At 39.6% G+C, this 19,985-nt stretch overlaps 2 protein-coding genes across 2 annotated transcripts; one reads left to right on the forward strand and one right to left on the reverse strand.

Annotated features, from left to right (window-relative positions):
• Positions 1–3,579: 3,579 nt before the first annotated feature.
• On the reverse strand, positions 3,580–8,655 carry peds1 (plasmanylethanolamine desaturase 1). Its single transcript, XM_021566168.2, has 6 exons — positions 8,296–8,655; positions 6,992–7,111; positions 6,764–6,855; positions 6,480–6,624; positions 6,125–6,337; positions 3,580–5,196 (listed from the first exon to the last, which is right to left on the reverse strand). The coding sequence occupies exons 1-6, from the start codon at positions 8,429–8,431 to the stop codon at positions 5,075–5,077; spliced, it is 828 nt and encodes a 275-aa protein (XP_021421843.1). The 5' UTR covers positions 8,432–8,655; the 3' UTR covers positions 3,580–5,074.
• A 2,287-nt stretch (positions 8,656–10,942) lies between these two features.
• On the forward strand, positions 10,943–12,560 carry cebpb (CCAAT enhancer binding protein beta). The gene is given in 1 exon segment (NM_001124447.1): positions 10,943–12,560. A coding segment is annotated over 1 exon segment (876 nt). The 5' UTR covers positions 10,943–11,171; the 3' UTR covers positions 12,048–12,560.
• Positions 12,561–19,985: the final 7,425 nt, after the last annotated feature.

Here is a 19,985-nt window from a genome sequence, read left to right on the forward strand (position 1 = left end):
TGCAAATATTCTATAATATGCATAAAGAAAATGTGCATTTTCCCAACAGTGGTATGTTTTTCCACCAAACAATTTTTGGGGGGGATAAAAAGCAGTGCGTGATGACGTATTGCACACAGTTTTCATGTACTGAATAAAAATCGAATGTTCAATGTTTTGCCACAAAAAAAATGTTACGTTACAAAGCAAACGTGCCTACTCTGGTCTTGGCACATGTGCTCTAGCCAACGTTTCACTGTATATAGATTTTTCTATTGTGTTATTGACTGTACGTTTGTTAATTTAATGTGTAACCCTGTGTTTGTGTCGCACTGCTTTACTCCATCTTGGCCAGGTCGCAGTTGTAAATGAGAACTTGTTCAGCTGGCCTACCTGGTTAAATAAAGGTGAAATAAAAAGAAATAGCTCGCAGGTAGGCTCTGCTGGTAGTTTAGTCAACAACACATATTATTATGCATAAGAGCTAGAATATTTTTATTTGTCAAACGGCAGTGAAGCATCGATCATGTCACCAGAATAAGACCCTCAACATTTTATTGGAAAGGCGCATCAAGCTCCTACCGTGCACTTTCACAACTTAATCTGTAGCCTAATAAACTGCATAGTTTCTCGAGTCGTAGTGGGAGGACTACAAACCAAGCCATCACGACCTCAAGTTTACTTTGATATGGTTATTATACCAATATTTGCGTATAAAGCCGTTCCCGCTATTTCTCGCATAATTGATTTTAACGATTATAAAAATATCCCACAATGTCAAACAAATGTTTGATAAAATTGTACCAAAACTTTCTGTTTCCATCACAGATGTCCTGATTTTTTTTGTTATACCACATGGCTTTACTTGCATAAAAACTGAGGCTGGAAACATGGTTAATGAGAGTAGAATTTGGTTAACAAAGAAATATAATGGCGTATTTGATCTAATAGGAGTTTTGTAATGCTTCGGTTGTTAAATGTACCAGTATAAGAATGACACGTGACATCCCGGCAACTTGAGAAAAAAATAACTACTGGAATTGTGCCTGTTATCACACTCGTATCTGCCCTCTCATCGGCTAGAATGTTCCCACCTGATTTTACTGCCTTAAATAAATGCCTTCAAAAAAGTTCATTGTGGCGGCCAATTTAGTATCTGGTCAATATAATGAATAATCTGTGCTATAGCAACTGTGCTCATGGAAGGTCTTTGTTAGATATAATGGGAATAATGAACACAACCAAGTAATATATTGGTGTTTAGTTTCTTTATAAATAGAACACACACACACAGTAAGTCTTCCACATGGAAGACAACAAAAAGGCATCAAGGCATGGTTTGATATCTAAAATTCCATCACAACCATACTTTATTAACATCCACAGGATTCATATCAGAAAAGATTACATGGATTTTGGATAATTTAAAACCTCTACAGGATCGGTTACACTAATGTAGGCTTATGCGATTAGCATGAGGTTGTAAGTAACAAAAACATTTCCCAGGACATAGACATATCTGATATTGGCAGAAAGCTTACATTCTTGTTCATCTAACTGCACTGTCCAATTTACAGTAGCTATTACAGTGAAAGAATACCATGCTATTGTTCGAGGAGAGTGCCCAATTATGAACTTGAAAATGTATTAATAAACCAATTAGGCACATTTGGGTAGTCTTGATCTAACATTTTGAACAGATGGTGGACTGGTTCATTGGATCAGTCTAAAACTTTGAATATACACTGCTGCCATCTAGTGACAAATCTCAATTGCGCCTGGGCTGGAATAATACATTATGGCCTTTCTCTTGCATTTCAAATATTTTTTTTCTTTGTATTATCTTTTACCAGATCTAATGTGTTATTCTCCTACATTCATTTCACATTTCCACAAACTTCAAAGTGTTTCCTTTCAAATGTTATCAAGAATATGCATATCCTTGCTTCAGGTCCTGAGCTACAGGCAGTTAGATTGGGAATGTAATTTTAGGTGAAAATTGGAGAGAGAAAAAAGGGGGTAGATCCTTAAGGTTTTTTAAGAGCAGAATCAATTGAATAGTATAGTGCGGTTGCAAGTCATAAGTAGGCCAACAATATTGTACCGGTAAGCTAAATCTCATGTCAGAAACACACCCGAACAATCAACAGTAACCATTTATATAACATGACTGATCTTTCTTTTGAAAAATAAGTGCATTAGGCAACATCTCTATTCTTGTATCATTTAGACAAACCAAATGTTACACTTAAGCGCTTTAACTAAATCCATTCATTGAAAAAGTATTGTATTAAAGCTATTAGGTCATTAAAATAACTTAATCACACATTTACATCTAGGCAATAGTTTGTACTAAACACATGGCTTAATGCAGCATATCATACCCTGTAACTTCAAATCTGCAATGGCAAAAGAATGACAGATAATCTTGCATATACTACATTATAAACTGACACATTTTTTAATTATCCATCAATCAAGTTAAGTTTGGCATTGGTCAATAGCAACATGATCTGAAAGACAACTGATAAGAGGTTACAATTTCAACAATATGAAAAGCCATTTCAGTTTATCCATTCAAACTTCTTCCCCTCAACTGAATTATTTCATCTAGTGAAGCCGTAGTCATAATTATTTATTGAGCTGCTTATTTACTATTATCCTCTACCTACTTCTATAAAATACTTACTAGTATCCTTAGTAAAAAAAAAAAAGTATAAATGACATTGTAGTTAATATGTAAACTCACACCTGCTTTAATATTACCTAGCCCAGACAAAGCAGAACAGTAATAAGCAATGGAATTGATGCATAGTTTGCATCACTACTTCTGGTTCCACGGGGATAATGGCAGCCATTTATTTTTAATAGGACCCATAAGACCATATCCATTAAATGCACCAAAACAACACATTTGAGGAGAATGTTATTTCATGATTGATCTATGAATGTTTCTGGCCAACAATATACTAATTTGAAGGATGATAACGAGATATTCATATATCTTGCCAACAAGATATTCATACATCAACCTGGTTGGGTTTGACTGAAATGATTCACTCCCAATAGAACCAGTGGTAGTGAAACAAAATGTCATCACTTTCCCAGCTTTTACAATATCCTACTTATAATAAAACAAACTCTGCAGGGATTTTTCTGCTGACCTACAATTGAGAAATATATGAACTGAGTCAGAAGAATAAGGACCTTTGTTAACTTTCAGTAAAGTAATTTTGACTTCTGAATAAAACAGGAGCTAGTTTAATTTGACACTTTAAAAAACTTCATAACTATGAATGCAAATGCCATATTACAGTAAGCCTAGCACTTAAAATGAATTGACAATTTGGGTTGTTCAAATAAAGCCCCCCCCCCCAAAAAAAACATTACTGAACAATAGCAAAACCTTCAAAACTCAAGTGCTCACATACAGCAGGTTGATTTCATGCCACTATCAAGCGATTAATTAGTTACATGAAAACAGTGAGGAAGGCTGGTGATCCTACATATTGCCTGCATAAGCCAACCTGCATGCATGTATACAGTATGTAAGTCAGTGTGACACACACACACCTTTGAATAGGGAATTTGAGACCAGTGTTCTTGTGTACAGCCTTTATTCTTCCCAAGCTGAACCATTTTCAAATATAAAATTGGGAAATCATTTATATATGGGAGAATAACACGCACACTCATTTTTGGTGCTGGAAATAAAAGCCCCAGAGTTGAATTCATTACGACAGAACTCCCACACGATTACCTGTACGTCAACGGTTTGGTCTGTGACAATGACAAATATCACACGCAGAGGTAATAGTGTGCCTTTTATAATGAAAGAATGTCTATGTTAAGGGAATTTAAGAACATAAATAGCATTTCTAGCCAACCAGACAGTTAAGACACAAGGTTCAGGTTCATCACCAGTCAGACTGCATAGGTATCTGCTGCACAGTTAATTTACAAACATGATTACTAGAGCATACACACAAAGCACTTTCATTTCAGGTATTTTGCTAAATATGATGATTCATCACTTTTGATTACTCTTTTACTGCACTCAAAGTATTAGGCCATCACTGCAGCCTGCTTGGCATTGTTAGACGGCAGATATATTGGCAATATCGCTGAAGGGTAATGTGTTTCACCACTTCCATGCTTCTGGGATTTAAAAAGGGTGTGTGGTGTGTAAAAAAAGATTGGCAAATTACTTGAGAAAGACTGTATGGATACTTGCAAATTTAAGACAGAAAACCACTGGTTGAAAAGAACAGAAGCATTACATGATAGGTTCTGCAATAGAGAAGTGAAATGAAAGGCAGGAGATCACTGCATCTGTGATTGTTAAGGCTGTTTGAGAAGTCTGGACGAACATAGCAGTTACATCAATTGGATGTAGACTAAATGTAAGCCAGCACTGCACTATAAGGTTAAGCAAAAATATCTTAGGTAGGCAAATTGTTAACCAGCATCAACTATGAATATGAAATTAAGGTAATAGGCAGTCCTTGACAGGTGAAGGACACAAAATACTGTGTCCATGCCACCCAGTGAGAGATGACCAGATGTTTTATTTATTTTTTTCAAACAGTGACGAATAACAAACACGAAGTGCTGAAAAAAAGCAAACTGTTTCCTTCAAGTATTTCTGGTTGGGATATTTTGAGTTTTCATTTAAAGTTTTTTTTTTTTTTTTTTTTCAGTCTGTAAAGTGGATGAAAAAAATATTTAAAATGTCCCTTTGGGGACAATGGCTTTACTGTTACACCTCAAGAAAGGTTGAGTCAAGTTAGACATACACAATCAGAAATAAAGAGCTAGATGAGGAGTTGAGAAAGTATTGCAATGTATTAGTGCTTTCAAAATGTTATTTCAAAAAGCACTTCCCACTCAGATTTCCACAGTGGGTTAAGAAAACACCCCTGGGCCCTTGACAAAACGCTCCACGGTTAGAACCAGACAAAATGTGCAAGGTTTAAAGCTATATGGCATCTCTGAAACCAGATCCTTATGTTGGTGTCTCCTATTGATTACAGCTGGAGTTAGGCGAGAAAGAGACTGAATACTCCTGAGGTAGCGATGCAGCCAGTCTGCATGGTTACTTGGTTTTGTGGGCCCATTTCAGATCATCAGACCTGGGCTTCTCCCCAGTCACACTCTGGATCAGATCCTCAAGCCTAGACCAGAACCCCAGCTTCTCCAGTGGATAGTTCAGCCAGCCTGGGGAGATAAGACCATTATGGCTGCGTTTAGACAGGCAGCAGAATTTCTTTTTGACCTACTACTTTGTTTTTTTTCAGAGAGGGTTACAGATACAGGTATAACATCAAAACTCATTAATTCAGATATATTCAGTTATCATTTTCTTGTAACTGTTGGCTGCCACTAAAAAAAAAACAACAGGAATGCATACAAAGATAAAGAACAGTATCAATAGTTTTGTAATATTTTGTATCCAAGGAAAAGAAACAAAGCACCCCCCCCAGCCATTCCCCAACCACGCACCCCGCCTGAAACAATGTTTCAACATGTTAATCTACCCCCTCCATCCTGAGTCTCCACTTACATTCCCCCAATTGTATGATGATTTCTTACGTTTTATCTGTAAGCAAGAATAAATAAACTCAAAAGCAAAAAAAAAAAAAAAAAAGAGTTACCTGGTAATATAAATGCTTCTTCTCAGATCTTTGAATGTCCTCAAACCATTACTATCCATGATATCGCCAAGGGCGAGGATAACACATTTGGATGACTGGTGCAATGTGTAGGTAGTCCTCCAGATTGCAAGGCATTATTGTTAAATATTGGATTCTGGGTATGCCATTTCATTTCTCAGTTGCATAGACAGGCAGCCCAATTCTGATATTTGTTCCACTAATTGGTATTTTTACCAATCAGATCAGCTCTGAAAAAGATCTGATGTCAAAAGTGATTTGTCAAAAGACCCAATTAGTGGGGGAAATAAAAAAAAATAACAAAAAATAATAATAATAATAATAATAATAATAATTCAGAATTGAGCTGTATAAATGCAGCCAAAGGGGAAAAGATAGTTGGCTGCCGATTTAATTTAATGATATTTTCCCCTTACTCGTATCCTGACAGACATATTCTGATACACACAAAGCCCATTCCCATAAGCACTGACCTGTGGTGATGCAGAAGTATGTCTCGTGGGGGGAAACGTGATGGATGCGATGGTGCTTGCGGGGCAGGATGATGTGGCAGTTCTGTAGAAAGACCACCCAGCCTGGCAGCCCAAAGTATGTGTGCGACCACTTATGAATCTGGTTGGTTAGGGTAACGAAAATGGCCAGTGCCATCACATAGCAGTGCCAGGGGTAGTTGTGATAGTGCTCCGCTATATGTGGGTCGAGAGAGAGAAACAGAGAGAGCGGGAAAACGAAAGAAGACTATTTTAGGGCTCTAGAAAAGGAAGTTTTCAGATGCCAGAGCATTGGCTCAGTTGAATGATAATTGTGCCATGTTTGACAGTAGCTCACCAGGCGAGAGGGTGAGGAAATTGAAAGCCATGTGTGCTAATGGGACCAGGGTCAGCATGCAGTTGTCACCATTTGTCTCAATGAAGTCATGGCGGGTGATGGCTGTAGGGTCAATGTGATGCTCCCTGAATGGTCGGATAAAGGCCTGGGGCAAGATATCAGAAAGTGGATTCAAAATAACAGGAGAAACAGTCAATCAGAAAGTCAAGAAAACAATTCGACAACACACATTTTGGGGACAATATCTTGTCAAATCCAGTCACGTAAGCAAATGCATCTCCTACTTTTCCAACGATGGGTAGCTCCACAGATCCCCAGGTGTCAGCCCCCCAGTGGACTAGACCAGAGGCAAAGTCTGCAGTCAGTATTCCTGCCACTGAGAGAGAGAGAGAGAGAGAGAGAGAGCAGGAAGAGATGGAGGGGACATGTAAGCAAACAATCGTGTAAATCAATGAGAAACATAACATGGGATGTAAGCCTATTCTAATGACCGGTGCTTCAGCTATGCTTACCAATGCCCAAAAGGATGTACCACATATGACCCAGGTGGAAGTTAACAAGGAGGTGACAAAAGTTGAAGGCCATGAGAGAGAAGCAGAGGACAACACTTATCCATTCCTGACATCTTTTTCCTGTGGAGACAAACAGACAAATTAACATACCATGATTAAAGAACTGTAAAACCATAGAAAAGGCATAGGGGTGGATCTTCAACGTAGTTAGACAATATTATGCCCAATGATATAACCTCTGAATGAAGGAAAAGCTATATACACTTGAATGCTCCTGCAGCTTTTTGTGCAACGTTTTGACCCAATGGTCTTCAACAGTTAGCGAGCATCTTTCTTTCATGACATAACTTGTTGTACCCTGTACCTGCGAGTTAAATGGATGTGCAGTCACTTAACCGATAACCTTAGAAGGCTTTCTTACGCTACATGCGTTGCTGTTGTAGCTACTCATTTCATTGTGAAGCAGCTGGCACAGAAACACTGAGCCGATTCTTACAGCTCAAAGACAGTTCAAGGCCAAGCAGCCTTATAGCTCAACACCCCAGGCAATACCCTGCAAAGTAAGTTAGTCTCCTTACACCAGAGCAATGCTGTGCCAGTAAAGAGCTCTGTTCCAGGGCGTTTACGTGCAGCTCAGCCTCAACAGCGGAGGATCAGCTGCACATAAACACCACAGACCAGAGCTAATGAGGAGCCTGACCAGTTGTATATTAGGGCTGACAGAGGAGCATTCTGGACACAGCAGCACCTATGCATTCAGTGTCTTTCAATGGGAGTCAAGCAGAAAATAAAGAAAAACTTTCAAAAGCATCAAGTACAAAAGGTAACATACAAATAGGTTGTGTTTAGAGTTCAACTGACTCAAAGAAGGAAATGCTCAATTGGTACAGTGATACATTAGGCTAGCTTTCATTAATCTTTTAAAAAAAAAAAAACTTTGTGTAGTTAAACTGAAGTGTGCACCATTAATTTATTATGACGGAGCTTTGGTCCGTTCCTGACACCACGCAAATAGGGGAAATTGTTTTGAAAGGTCAAGCAAGCCCCTCCCAGTGTGCGTGTGGAGCGTTCTGTGTATGGCTTTTATAGTATAGTTACAGTTGTAACGTCATTTCTGTATTCCGGAATTGTACCGGAACTGAAATACTGATATTAAAATGCCTAACTTCTTTCCCGTGATCCTAATTAGTAAAATCCTGAAGCTTAATTGGCTGATCGATATGCGTAAGTATTGTATAAATGTAACGTTAGTAGCCTACGACATTCCTGAGTGGCGTTGACAAAAGAGAGAGCTGTTGCCTCACCTGGCGAATACAAATTCGCAAGTTCCAGAGCCCCTGCGTGTTGGGGACCCCACCGCGCTGTACCTCGACCGGCTCCATTTAACTCTGTGCTCTGTAAGTCTTGTCCACACCCGTTTTCGTTTACCATTCTCGCCATGTTCCACTCCTGGTTCAACCCCTTTCACAGCCAGGAAACCAACAGATATAGGGAGGAACTACATAACAAGATACACGCCTTTATGAATAATCGAGCGCGCTCGTTTTACAAGCCGCTTGCGCCTGGCAAAGGTGTACGCTTCGGTGCTCATGAATCTGATATCTATCTCGGTCCGCTCTGGTAAGAATCAGGCTATCCCGGGGTGAAAATAATGCGTGATTTTTTTTGCCTTAAAACTGCGTTGCCTTTCTAACCCTATCACATTGAGCCTGCTATCTAAAGTAGCCAATTACGGACTCGTACTTAGTTCCATAATCAGGCGAATAACCAATTAGGTAGTGAGGAGAACGAACGCATTGCCTGACCCCACCCTTGAGTGGCCAATCAGAGCATGTGAGTTTGGCTGTTAAAGCGGCAATCAGCAGTTGCAACAATAACAAATAAAATACCCGCCCTTGTTTCGGTAAAAAGCTGAGGGAGGGAGCAGGAGAAATGTAATCGTTCTCAAATTCATAGATCGAGCTATGGATGCTTGGACTGACCATCCATGATACCAAAAGTATAGTTTTAACCATGTTTTAAGGCTTCATATGATTTGTTTACAGTTACTTTGTTTTTAAACATTGGAGTAAAACAAGCTTAGTTTGGGTTATGATGGGGTACGAGAGTTGACCTAAACTCATCAGGCATTTATGTTGTATTTTTCAATGAATAATAGGTAAATATTAATTTACAAGTCCAAAAGTAGATGTAACAACTGCAGATTGCCCCTTTACACGTCAGACAGCTTTTCGAAGTTATACGTGATAGGCAAACCTAATGCTAAATTAGAAGAGAGATGGGCCTTTAATTTAAAGGCAGTCATGGCATGTCAACGATGTTGAAATTATGTTTAGGCCAGAACACTTTATGGTTGTATACTACAGTTTTTACAATTTCGTAATTTAACTTCATTCTCACTGACCTGTGTTAGGCCTATTTGAGATCATAAATCTTCTTTGGGGTGATAGCCCCAAAGAAAGTAATGCAAGTCACAATCAACAAACTTTTAATAGCCTAATAGAAGGCCTAGTCAGAGATCTCCTGAAGTTTTACAGTCGAGTGAATTGTATTTTACAATACCGCTAGATGGCAGTGTAGACTAAATATCATTTTCCAAAATCATTGAACCACAAGTCACCAATATTGTTCCTTTTCCCAGTCTTCTCAATGGAAAGTGTTGACTCTGTGGGTTATAATATGGTAGGTAATGGATTTACACTCTGCCCTAAAATGTGTGATTTGATATTTCAAGTAACTCTACAAATGGTTTCAAATCTACAGTGGCAAAACCTCTGTGAGTGTCTTTAGAGTAGAATATAATTTATTAGTAGGATATTATAGTTAGGCTATTACTACAGACAAGTGTATTTTAAAATACACATATTTAAATACTCCATGCATTTACACCCGGGTCTGTTTGGTCCTAGCGGTATTTAAGATAATGTATATGGAAACAAGTATTTGAAAATAGTTTATAATAGTAGGCTATTTATAGAAAATTATTTGAAAATACAAATAGAACTAGTTGATTTGGTCACATTATTTAACAAATACTAAAATACACAGCACATAAGTATTTAATACAAACACTCAAATACACATGTATTTGTTAAATAGACTCAAATACACATGGATTTGAACCCGGCTCTGTAGGCTCCCACTGGGCACAGACATCAATTCAACATGTAGTCCACGTTGATTCATTGATTCAACCAGTGTTGCCTATAATACTAGTAGTATGGTTAGTTGTGAAATTCTCCCTTTCTAAGGTCCTTCTCAAAACCTCTACAGAATCCCCCCCCCCCCCCCCCACCCCCTTGTTAATCTAACTTACAGTAGCTATTACAGTGAAAGAATACCATGCTGTTGTTTGAGGAGAGTGCACAATTATGAACTTCAAATGTATTAATAAACTAATTAGGCATATTTGGGTAGTCTTGATACAACATTTTGAACAAATGTGCATTGGCTCATTGGATCAGTCTAAAACTTTGCACATGCACTGCTGTCATCTAGTGGCCAAAATCTAAATTGTGCCTGGGCTGGAATAATACATTATGGCCTTTCTCTTGCATTTCAAAGATGATGGTACACCAAAAAAAGCATGTTTTTTTCTTTGTATTATCTTTTACCAGATCTAATGTGTTATATTCTCCTACATTAATTTCACATTTTCACAAACTACAAAGTGTTTCCTTTCAAATGGTATCAAGAATATGCATATCCTTGCTTCAGGTCCTGAGCTACAGGCAGTTAGATTTGGGTCCTGAGCTACAGGCAGTTAGATTTGGATATGTCATTTTAGGCGAAAATTGGGGGGGAAAGGGGAGGATCCTAATTACAATTCAGAGCATGAAATCAAGACGGAAGAGGTTAGTTAGAGGAGGGGAACATATCACACCAGCTCCGCCCATTCTTTCACAGTCTATATAAAACTTTCCTAGACTCTCACTGCTGCAATAGACATCAACTTTACTCGTCATTCTGGTGACATTGACAACAACTTTCTGCTGAGTAATAGCTAATTCTTCAAGTTTCTTGTTTTCTTCAATAACTCAATATTGTCACAGTGACATTGAGTCGTGTGACAATATACGTTAGTGTTTTCAGACAGAATTTCGGCCTACTCGCGTAGCCAATTTCCCGGGCGTCTGCCCCTGGTTTCGATGTTCCCGCAATCCAGCGGGTGTTAAGATCCATGGAAGTGGCCGGTTTCTACGACAGGGATTGCTTTGCTTTCCAGAGTACAAACTGCATTATCAGGCCCATTAGCGATAACAGCACTTGCAAGCAGCCCATTGACGGCTCGATGACGGAGCTTGGCATAGCCGAGAACGAGAAAGCGATAGATTTCAGTGTCTACTTGGATCCTCCTGCTGCGCACTGTCAACAACTGGCAACACAAAACGAAAGTCATCAGAGAGGGGTAGACATATTCGCAGATTTCCTTGCCGAGGAAAGCAGGATAAAGAGACGTTCATCATTACAACAAAACTACAGAAACTACATATCTCTCAACGAGCGGGAGACAAGTGTGCACGACAATAGAGAGCCATACGTCCTGGGCTATCCTGAACTGCAGGAGACCCGTGTGGACACCGTGTTCAGCCCGGAGTTTATTGGGAACCACTTTAAATCCGGTGAAAGAGACGAGTCTCAAGAGGACCCAAGAATGGACAACGGTTCAACTGGCTACGACATGAGGTATCTTCATTACCAGTCGACTCCAAGTGGCAGCCTTGGTAACATTTCCACTGCATCCTCGTCTTCCTCCAGTCCACCCGGTACACCTGCACTGTCAGGTAAATGCACGTCGCCTTCGCGGGGCGGGAAAATGTCGTCTGGTGTCAAGGGGAAGAAGCGACTGGAAAAGAACAGTGAGGAATATAAGCAGAGGCGGGAGAGGAACAACCTTGCTGTTAGAAAGAGCAGGGATAAAGCCAAAATGCGCAATACGGAGACGCAACACAAAGTGCTGGAACTGGCCGCAGAGAATGATCGTTTACAAAAACGCGTGGAGCAGCTGTCAAGAGAACTTGCCACCCTGCGTAACTTGCTTTCTGCCACCGGTTAGTGTTAGCCACACCGGAGTGCCCACACACCGCTGGAAACCGGTACTTTATCAGGCACGGACTTAAAAACCCATTTATCGCTGTGCCATAATTCTGAAAAAGTGATTCCAATATGTTACGTTTGTGTACAGAATCTATATGTGGAAAAAGCCCCCAACAGTTTACAAGACACGTCGTGATTAAGCACAGAAGGTGCATGGAATGTGCAACCATTCATGATTCTTGACTTGTCACCTTCATTCTGTCTTTATTCATTTTGTGTATGCAGTATTTCTGTAAGGGCTTTGTATTTTATATAGAATATTGATAAATATTCTGTTATTTAAAAATACCTTTCTTTATCTGGAGCAGTGGTTATCAAGGGAAGTGTTGTAGCCCACTGCAGAGGTATGATGCAACTCTTTGTAACAGTATTGTCAATGAATTAAGTAATCTCTTAATATGATGAAAATGTACACATGTTTTAATGGTACTTGATATTTTATTGAATTAAACAGATTTATACTTTGATATTATTCATTTGTATGTTGTTTATTTGTGACATTTCAAAAAGGTAGTAGATCATTTGACTGGTGTATTCCACTCTCTCTTTCACACACATACATACACAGAATTAAATATAACATTTATGTATCTTTTCTCTCACATACATGTGTAAGAATTCAAGGTGTAAATAACTCAAGGAATAAAAATATAGGTGTACATAAACTCAAACACAAGGTAGCTTATATCTCTTATTTTAGAATGATAGTTATTCAAAATGATAAGTCATGATATTGAGAACCTAAATGTAAATACCAGTATTATTACAGCATGATTCAGTTAAACAATTCAGCAGTGTATTGGTGAAAGAAGACATACTAACTGAGTCTTTTTATCCAATGGCACCATTATCTTAAGCACACACCTCTGTCAATAGTCTGTTGGGTCCACTGACCCACAGAGGGGTTCAAGGCCTCACAAACCAAGATTAATCAGCAACTAACCTCCTGCCCAAACACACCACCACAGTCCTGCAAACAGTTTTTTTAAAAACGTGTATAACCTGCCAGCCTCAAATATCAAGTGGCATACTTTAATATTTAGCCTATGAGACGACCCAAAAAGAAGAGTGATTTTGGATGTGGAAATAATAATAATAATAATAATAATAATAATGATCAGTAGGACTAGATAAGCAAGTTCCGTTTTAGTTTCAACTAAAAACTAGTCTCAGTGGAACTGGTCGATAATACCAAGTTGCCATTTCTACACATGAATGTGGAAATTACTGAAAATACTATCAAACTTGGCCCTCGAGTTGCTGTAATAATACACTCTTAGAAGAAAAAAAAGGTTCCAAAAGGGTTCTTCAACTGTCCCCATAGGAGTACCCTTTTTGGTTTCAGGTAGAACCCTTTGGGGGTGTATCTAAAAACCCTCTGGGTTTTAGGGTACATGGAACCAAAAAGGGTTCTTCAAAAGGTTCTCCTATGGGGACAGCCGAATAACCCTTTCAGGTTCTATATAACCCCCCACCCTGCCACCTCACTCATAAGAACATCTTTGACATGGGCATGGCCTACTGTATACCCATGACAATGCAGGGCGGAGGTTTGGGAAGGATGCCAGTTTCAGGAGAGAGAGCAAATTGTGTATGTGTGCTTTATGTATTTCTCAATGAGGCTTTGTTACTGCACCCAATAGCTCCAAGAACATTTTGACACTGTCATTCTTCCTTGTATCACACAAAATAGAAAATACAATGTTTTGAACGTACTGGATTTCACAACACAACTTCCCATAATGGAAACAGAGTATATTGCTCAACAACATCTTCCTGTTCCATCAGTGAATTAAAATGTCACACCCAATGAAAAAAAAATCCTCTATGCAATTTGAACTTACAAGACAAATCTAGCAATAGGTTGTAATACTTAAAGGGATAGTTCACCCAAATTATACTGTACATTCACTTAATTTGATTGATTCCTAAAAATAGTGCACACTGTATTGTCTTGGTTGGGTTTGTTTTCTAAGCTGCAGCATAGCATTAACATCATTGAGTTTTACCCTCAGTTTAAATGGATTGGCTTTGGTTATTGTTCTCAGTCTGACACACACACACACACACACACACACACACACACACACACACAACAGAGTGGTCAAACTTGTTACTTGGGGTGACCTTGTAGTCCTGGCCCCTGCAGCTCCTGGAGCCTCCCGGATCCCTGCTAGTGCCTGTTTCAGACTGAGGAGAGGGAATTTCCCACACATATTACCGTCAATGAGCAGTGGTTGTCCGTAAACTCCACATTGCATCATACCTACTGCAGACCAATAGCCCTCCTAAAAAACTCCTCTGGTAGAGCAATACAAACAGAGCAGCCCCACCTTGTGTTTGAGACTTTAAACAGGACATGGTAAAATGGTAAGCTATCCCTCACATCTATGAATCACTAGTTTTGTTTATTTAGAGTGAGATCTAGCTAGATAAATTATAGCCTTTCTTGTTGTACTTTCTTTCTATTTATGTTCAATGTGAGACTTCCCTCAAAACACTCTTCCCTGAAGACACATGAAACAGTGATATTTCAACATATCTGTGACTTTTTTGGACACCATAGCATTTCAACATGATATCAATATGCAACAAATAAGTATAGGGACGATATTGAACACTGACCAGGAAATGTACCAAGTTGACTTTTCTTGAATCATATTCATTTCCAAATTGTGTGTATGGTATACACTTTTTGGGAAACTAAATTACATTGCTCTGTCTAAACAGTTGCATTATACTGAAGTAATAACACATTTATAAACTATACATTAGGTGCAACTCTTTTTTTATAAATATTATTTATACACATTGGCTATAAGACTCAGGCTGGTTCCCAGACTTGCCCTCTACAAGATCATCAGCAGACTCCATCACCTTCGTCTACCATCCACTGACCAGCTCCCTTCACTCAAGCCATGAACTGACCCTATCCATCTTCAGAGGATGCAGCTTTCAAAGACTTGGCCTCTATTGGTTGACCTGTCATAATATATTTAAATAATATATTGTCAGGCAGATATTCACTGTATCTGATTATATTTTATGTTAACGAACAGTTCACTACTACAGACCAAATAACTGATTTCGATTTTACACATGCCAATAAATGGATAGTTCACCTAAATTACAAAATGGCATATTGGTTCCCTTACCCTGTAAGCAGGTTATGGACAAGGTATGACAGCAGTTCATGCTTTGGTTTAGTTTCCCTGGCACTATTTCCACATGCTAATGTTTTAGCATTTGTGACACAAATCACATTAAAGTCATGGGACCAATATTAGCATTTCTTACTCACATCATGTTTAAAACCTCCATAAGTGAATTTGTTGAGTTTCACAATCAATTTGAGATACTTTTAGATGATTTGGACATGATGCGTGAAAAATGCTAATATCGGTCCCATGACTTGAATTTGATTTCATGCCACAAATGCTAAAATGTTAGCATGTGGAAACAGTGCCAGGGAAACTAAACCAAAGCATGGATGCTGTCATACCTTGTCCATAGACTGCTAACAGGGTAAGGAAACCAATGTGTCATTTTGTAATTTGGGTGAACTATCCCTTTAACCTAGATAAAAATGGCAGTAATGTGAGAGATGTGCTCCCCGGATATCCGGAACATGGGCTTGCTACGGGAATTCAGAAATGCTGAGATACCGTAAGAGGCAGGAGGATGATCTGGCTTGGAGTGAACCCAGATTTCAACAGCTTCTTTACTTCTCCTATTTTACTGTGAACGACTGCAAAGAGGCAGCACTGACGTGCAGTAGCAGGGACCTGTGGTCACTGCAGAGCAAGTATTATGGGTCTTGTGAAACAGAACGCCATCCTGCTCTTGCATAAGGGAAAACATTGGCAGGTGACAAACAACCATATACTGTATGTAGGTGTCAATTTAGTTTACCTTTGGTTACAATGTCATACTGTAATTTGTATGTAGAGGTCAGAGATGCGTGGCAAGCCAGGCCTCTATACCACCCAGAATACAATTACACAGTACAATTAAATTAAGTTGATCACTTTCTCAAACAATGATGTTATATCATACCGTATTACAATTCATAGATGCGTATGTAAACAAATAGAAACAACTTAAAAATGAGATTGGTGTTGCAAGTGAACCTGACATTGGCAATATGCAGGCAGGCAGGGGCAGAAAAAGCTACCACCACCTGAAGGGATGGAAATAAACCGTTTGTGTGGTGTCAGACTACTCACAATGGCTCTGACAATGAGCCCACATGCGAGATATGGCATCTTTACCTTTCTGATCAGATAGAGAACGCGTTAAATCAGTTCTTGTATTGTCATAAGTGATGAAAGTGTGCCTTAAATACACACAAAAGGATGTTTGATCTGTGAATTAAGTTTCTAGTCACATTTTATCAGACACAGAAAAGCTTAGAGTGTTGAACATCTGAACTAGAAAGTTGAAGCATCTATCTAGTCATTGCTCTGTTCCTCAATGTACTCCCTGAAAACTTCCTAGATTACAAGTACTAAAGCGAAGGTCCGGTTTCCTTTTGACATGACCTTCAAGTTCTTTAAACCTCTTAAGGATCTGACCCTTTTTTTTTCACCTAAAATGACATACCTATACATATATACAGTCGGTGGCCAAAAGATTTGAGAATTACACAAATATTAATTTTCACCAAGTATACTGCCTCAGTTTGTATAATGGCCATTTGCATATACTCCAGAATGTTATGAAGAGTGATCAGATGAATTGCAATTCATTGCAAAGTCCCTCTTTGCCATGCAAATGAACTGAATCCCCCCAAAAACATTTCCACTGCATTTCAGCCCTGCCACAAAAGGACCAGCTGACATCATGTCAGTGATTCTCTCGTTAACACAGGTGCGAGTGTTGACAAGGACAAGGCTGGAGATCACTCTGTCATGCTGATTGAGTTCGAATAACAGATTGGAAGCTTCAAAAGGAGGGTGGTGCTTGGAATCATTGTTCTTCCTCTGTCAACCATGGTTACCTGCAAGGAAACAGGTGCCGTCATCATTGCTTAGCACAAAAAGAGCTTTATAGGCAAGGATATTGCTGCCAGTAAGATTGCACCTAAATCAACCATTTATCGGATCATCAAAAACTTCAAGAAGAGCGGTTAAATTGTTGTGAAGAAGGCTTCAGGGTGCCCAAGAAAGTCCAGCAAGTGCCAGGACCGTCTCCTACAGTTCATTCAGCTGCGGGATCGGGGCACCACCAGTACAGAGCTTTCTCAGGAATGGCAGCAGGCAGGTGTGAGTGCATCTGCATGTACAGTGAGGCGAAGACTTCTGGAGGATGGCCTGGTGTCAAGAAGGGCAGCAAAGAAGCTACTTCTCTCCATAAAAAACATCAGGGAAATACTGATATTCTGCAAAATGTACAGGGATTGGACTGCTGAGGACTGGGGTAAAGTTATTTTCTCTGATGATTCCCCTTTCCGATTGTTTGGGGCATCTGGAAAAAAGCTTGTCCGGAAAAGACAAGGTGAGCGCTACCATCAATCATGTGTCATGCCAACAGTAAAGCACCCTGAGACCATTCATATGTGAGGTTGCTTCTCAGCCAAGGGAGTAGGCTCACTCACAATTTTGCCTAAGAACACAGCCATGAATAAAGAATGGTACCAACACATCCTCCGAGAGCAACTTCTCCCAACCATCCAGGAACAGTTTGGTGACGAACAATGCAATTTCCAGCATGATGGAGCACCTTGCCATAAGGAAAAAGTGATAACTAAGTGGCTCGGGGAATAAAGCATCATTATTTTGGGCCCATGGCCAGGAAACTCCCCAGAACTTAATCCCATTGAATGACCAAAATCCTCAGAGGCGGGTGGACAAACAAAACCCCACAAATTCTGACCAACTCCAAGCATTAATTATGCAAGAATGGGCTGCCATCAGTCAGGATGTGGCCCAGAAGTTAATTGACAGCATGCCAGGGCGGATTGCAGAGGTCTTGAAAAAGAAGGGTCAACACTGCAAATATTGACTCCCGAGGGGACCCAACAATCCTGTAGAGGTTAATTAAATACAGTGAGGGAAAAAAGTATTTGATCCCCTGTTGATTTTGTACGTTTGCCCACTGACAAAGAAAATATCAGTCTATAATTTCTTTTTTTACATTTCTTTTTTAAATTTTACCCCCTTTTCTCCCCAATTTCGTGGCATCCAATTGTTAGTATTGTTAGTCTTGTCTCATCGCTACAACTCCCGTACGGGCTCGGGAGAGACGAAGATCGAAAGCCATGCATTCCTCCGAAACACAACCCAACCAAGCCGCACTGCTTCTTAACACAGCGCACATCCAACCCGGAAGCAAGCCGCACCAATGTGTTGGAGGAAACACCGTGCACCTGGCAACCTGGTTAGCGTGCACTGCACCCGGCCCGCCACATGAGTCGCTAGTGTGCGATGAGACAAGGATATCCCTACCGGCCAAACCCTCCCTAACCCGGGCGGCGCACAACTCCGGCTGCGACAGTCTCTGGTGGCACAATCAATTTATAACATTTTTGGCATGCGTTTTTCAGGATTTTTTTGTTGTTATTCTGTCTCTCACTGTTCAAATAAACTTACCATTAAAATTATAGACGGATCATTTCTTTGTCATTGGGCAAACGTACAAAATCAGCAGGGGATCAAATACTTTTTTCCCTCACTGTATAACAGAATAAAATTGTATTCTCCTCATAACAGAAAATAAATATCTAAGAATTACAAGTTTTATTGTCTTTTTTACAAGACTTTGCAGTCAAGAAAAAAAAATCTAGTATTGAAGAAAGGGAGGTATTTTTTTTGCAACTGGCAGTGATCAACAGGTTTCTAACTCTTTTTTTGCATCATTGTTGCCTACTGCACCAGATTAGTTGTGGATAGTTGCGCAATAAGATCCTAGTCATATCGTCTAGCTACACAATGTCTCACGCTCATCCATGTACAGGTGAGCCAGCCCACACAGGCTACTCAACAGGAAATGGGGTGTGTTGGCACACATTGTTTGAATAGATGAACACACCACCCACATCAAGCAAAATGTGACAAACCTCACATTCATTTGAACCTTTCCCCTTATTTCCATAATTGGGTGTAGCTGATATTGATAAATGTAAAAAATGATAACAAATAACAGTACATTTGTATCAGTATATACAGTATGTAATGTATTGGGTAAATATCTACAAAAAAAACAATATATTTCACAATTTCTTCTGCCACTACCAAAGTATGTACAACTTTGCATGTAATGATAACAGTCACCAATATGAAAAGCAATACAGCAGTGTCAACTGTTGTGGTGGCGGAGGCCCAGGGAGGTCAGCTCAATTAACTTTGTTTACATTATTACCCTCTTGTTAACTTCATCAGTCGTTGCCGTGTTCGATGAGCGCTGGGCCAGAGGAAGGAAGTGGGAGATTCAGAGCATATTGGAGGGGTAAAACACCAGCTATACAACTCAGAAATATGTCTGTTTAGACAAAGAGCAAGCTGCTGTGACCTACATGCTTTAACCGAACCTCTTAACACCAAGCAAGACCGCATGTGACATCTCAGCCGTAGCAGGCCTGACAGTGACAGGGTGTCACCATCAGCAAACGGGGACAGGAACAGGAACCAGTATTAATGCTCATGGGTTAGTGTCATAGCAACCGTCACCAAAGAGATCAACTTCAGAAACTATGTTGCGTGGTCGGGATAGCAATAAGCCAGTAACAGTGTTTTTCCATTAAAGTGAAGAATGCACACTCAGTTTAGGAGTGTCACGCCCTGACCTTAGAGAGCCGTTTTATTTCTCTATTTGGTTAGGTCAGGGAGTGATGTGAGGTGGGCATTCTATGTTTTGTTTTCTAGGTTTCTTTATTTCTATATTTTGGCTGGGTATGGTT

This window comes from Oncorhynchus mykiss, chromosome 16 (genome assembly GCF_013265735.2).
Source record: "Oncorhynchus mykiss isolate Arlee chromosome 16, USDA_OmykA_1.1, whole genome shotgun sequence".
Taxonomy (NCBI): Eukaryota; Metazoa; Chordata; class Actinopteri; order Salmoniformes; family Salmonidae; genus Oncorhynchus; species Oncorhynchus mykiss.

Coding starts and splice junctions, on each gene's coding strand:
- peds1 (XM_021566168.2), bottom strand. CDS start 8,431: ATGGCGAGAATGGTAAACGAAAACGGGTGTGGACAAGACTTACAGAGC. Junction 7,112..8,295: donor TGCGAATTTGTATTCGCCAG/GTGAGGCAACAG, acceptor TTGTCTCCACAG/GAAAAAGATGTCAGGAATGG. Junction 6,625..6,763: donor AGCTACCCATCGTTGGAAAA/GTAGGAGATGCA, acceptor ATCTTGCCCCAG/GCCTTTATCCGACCATTCAG.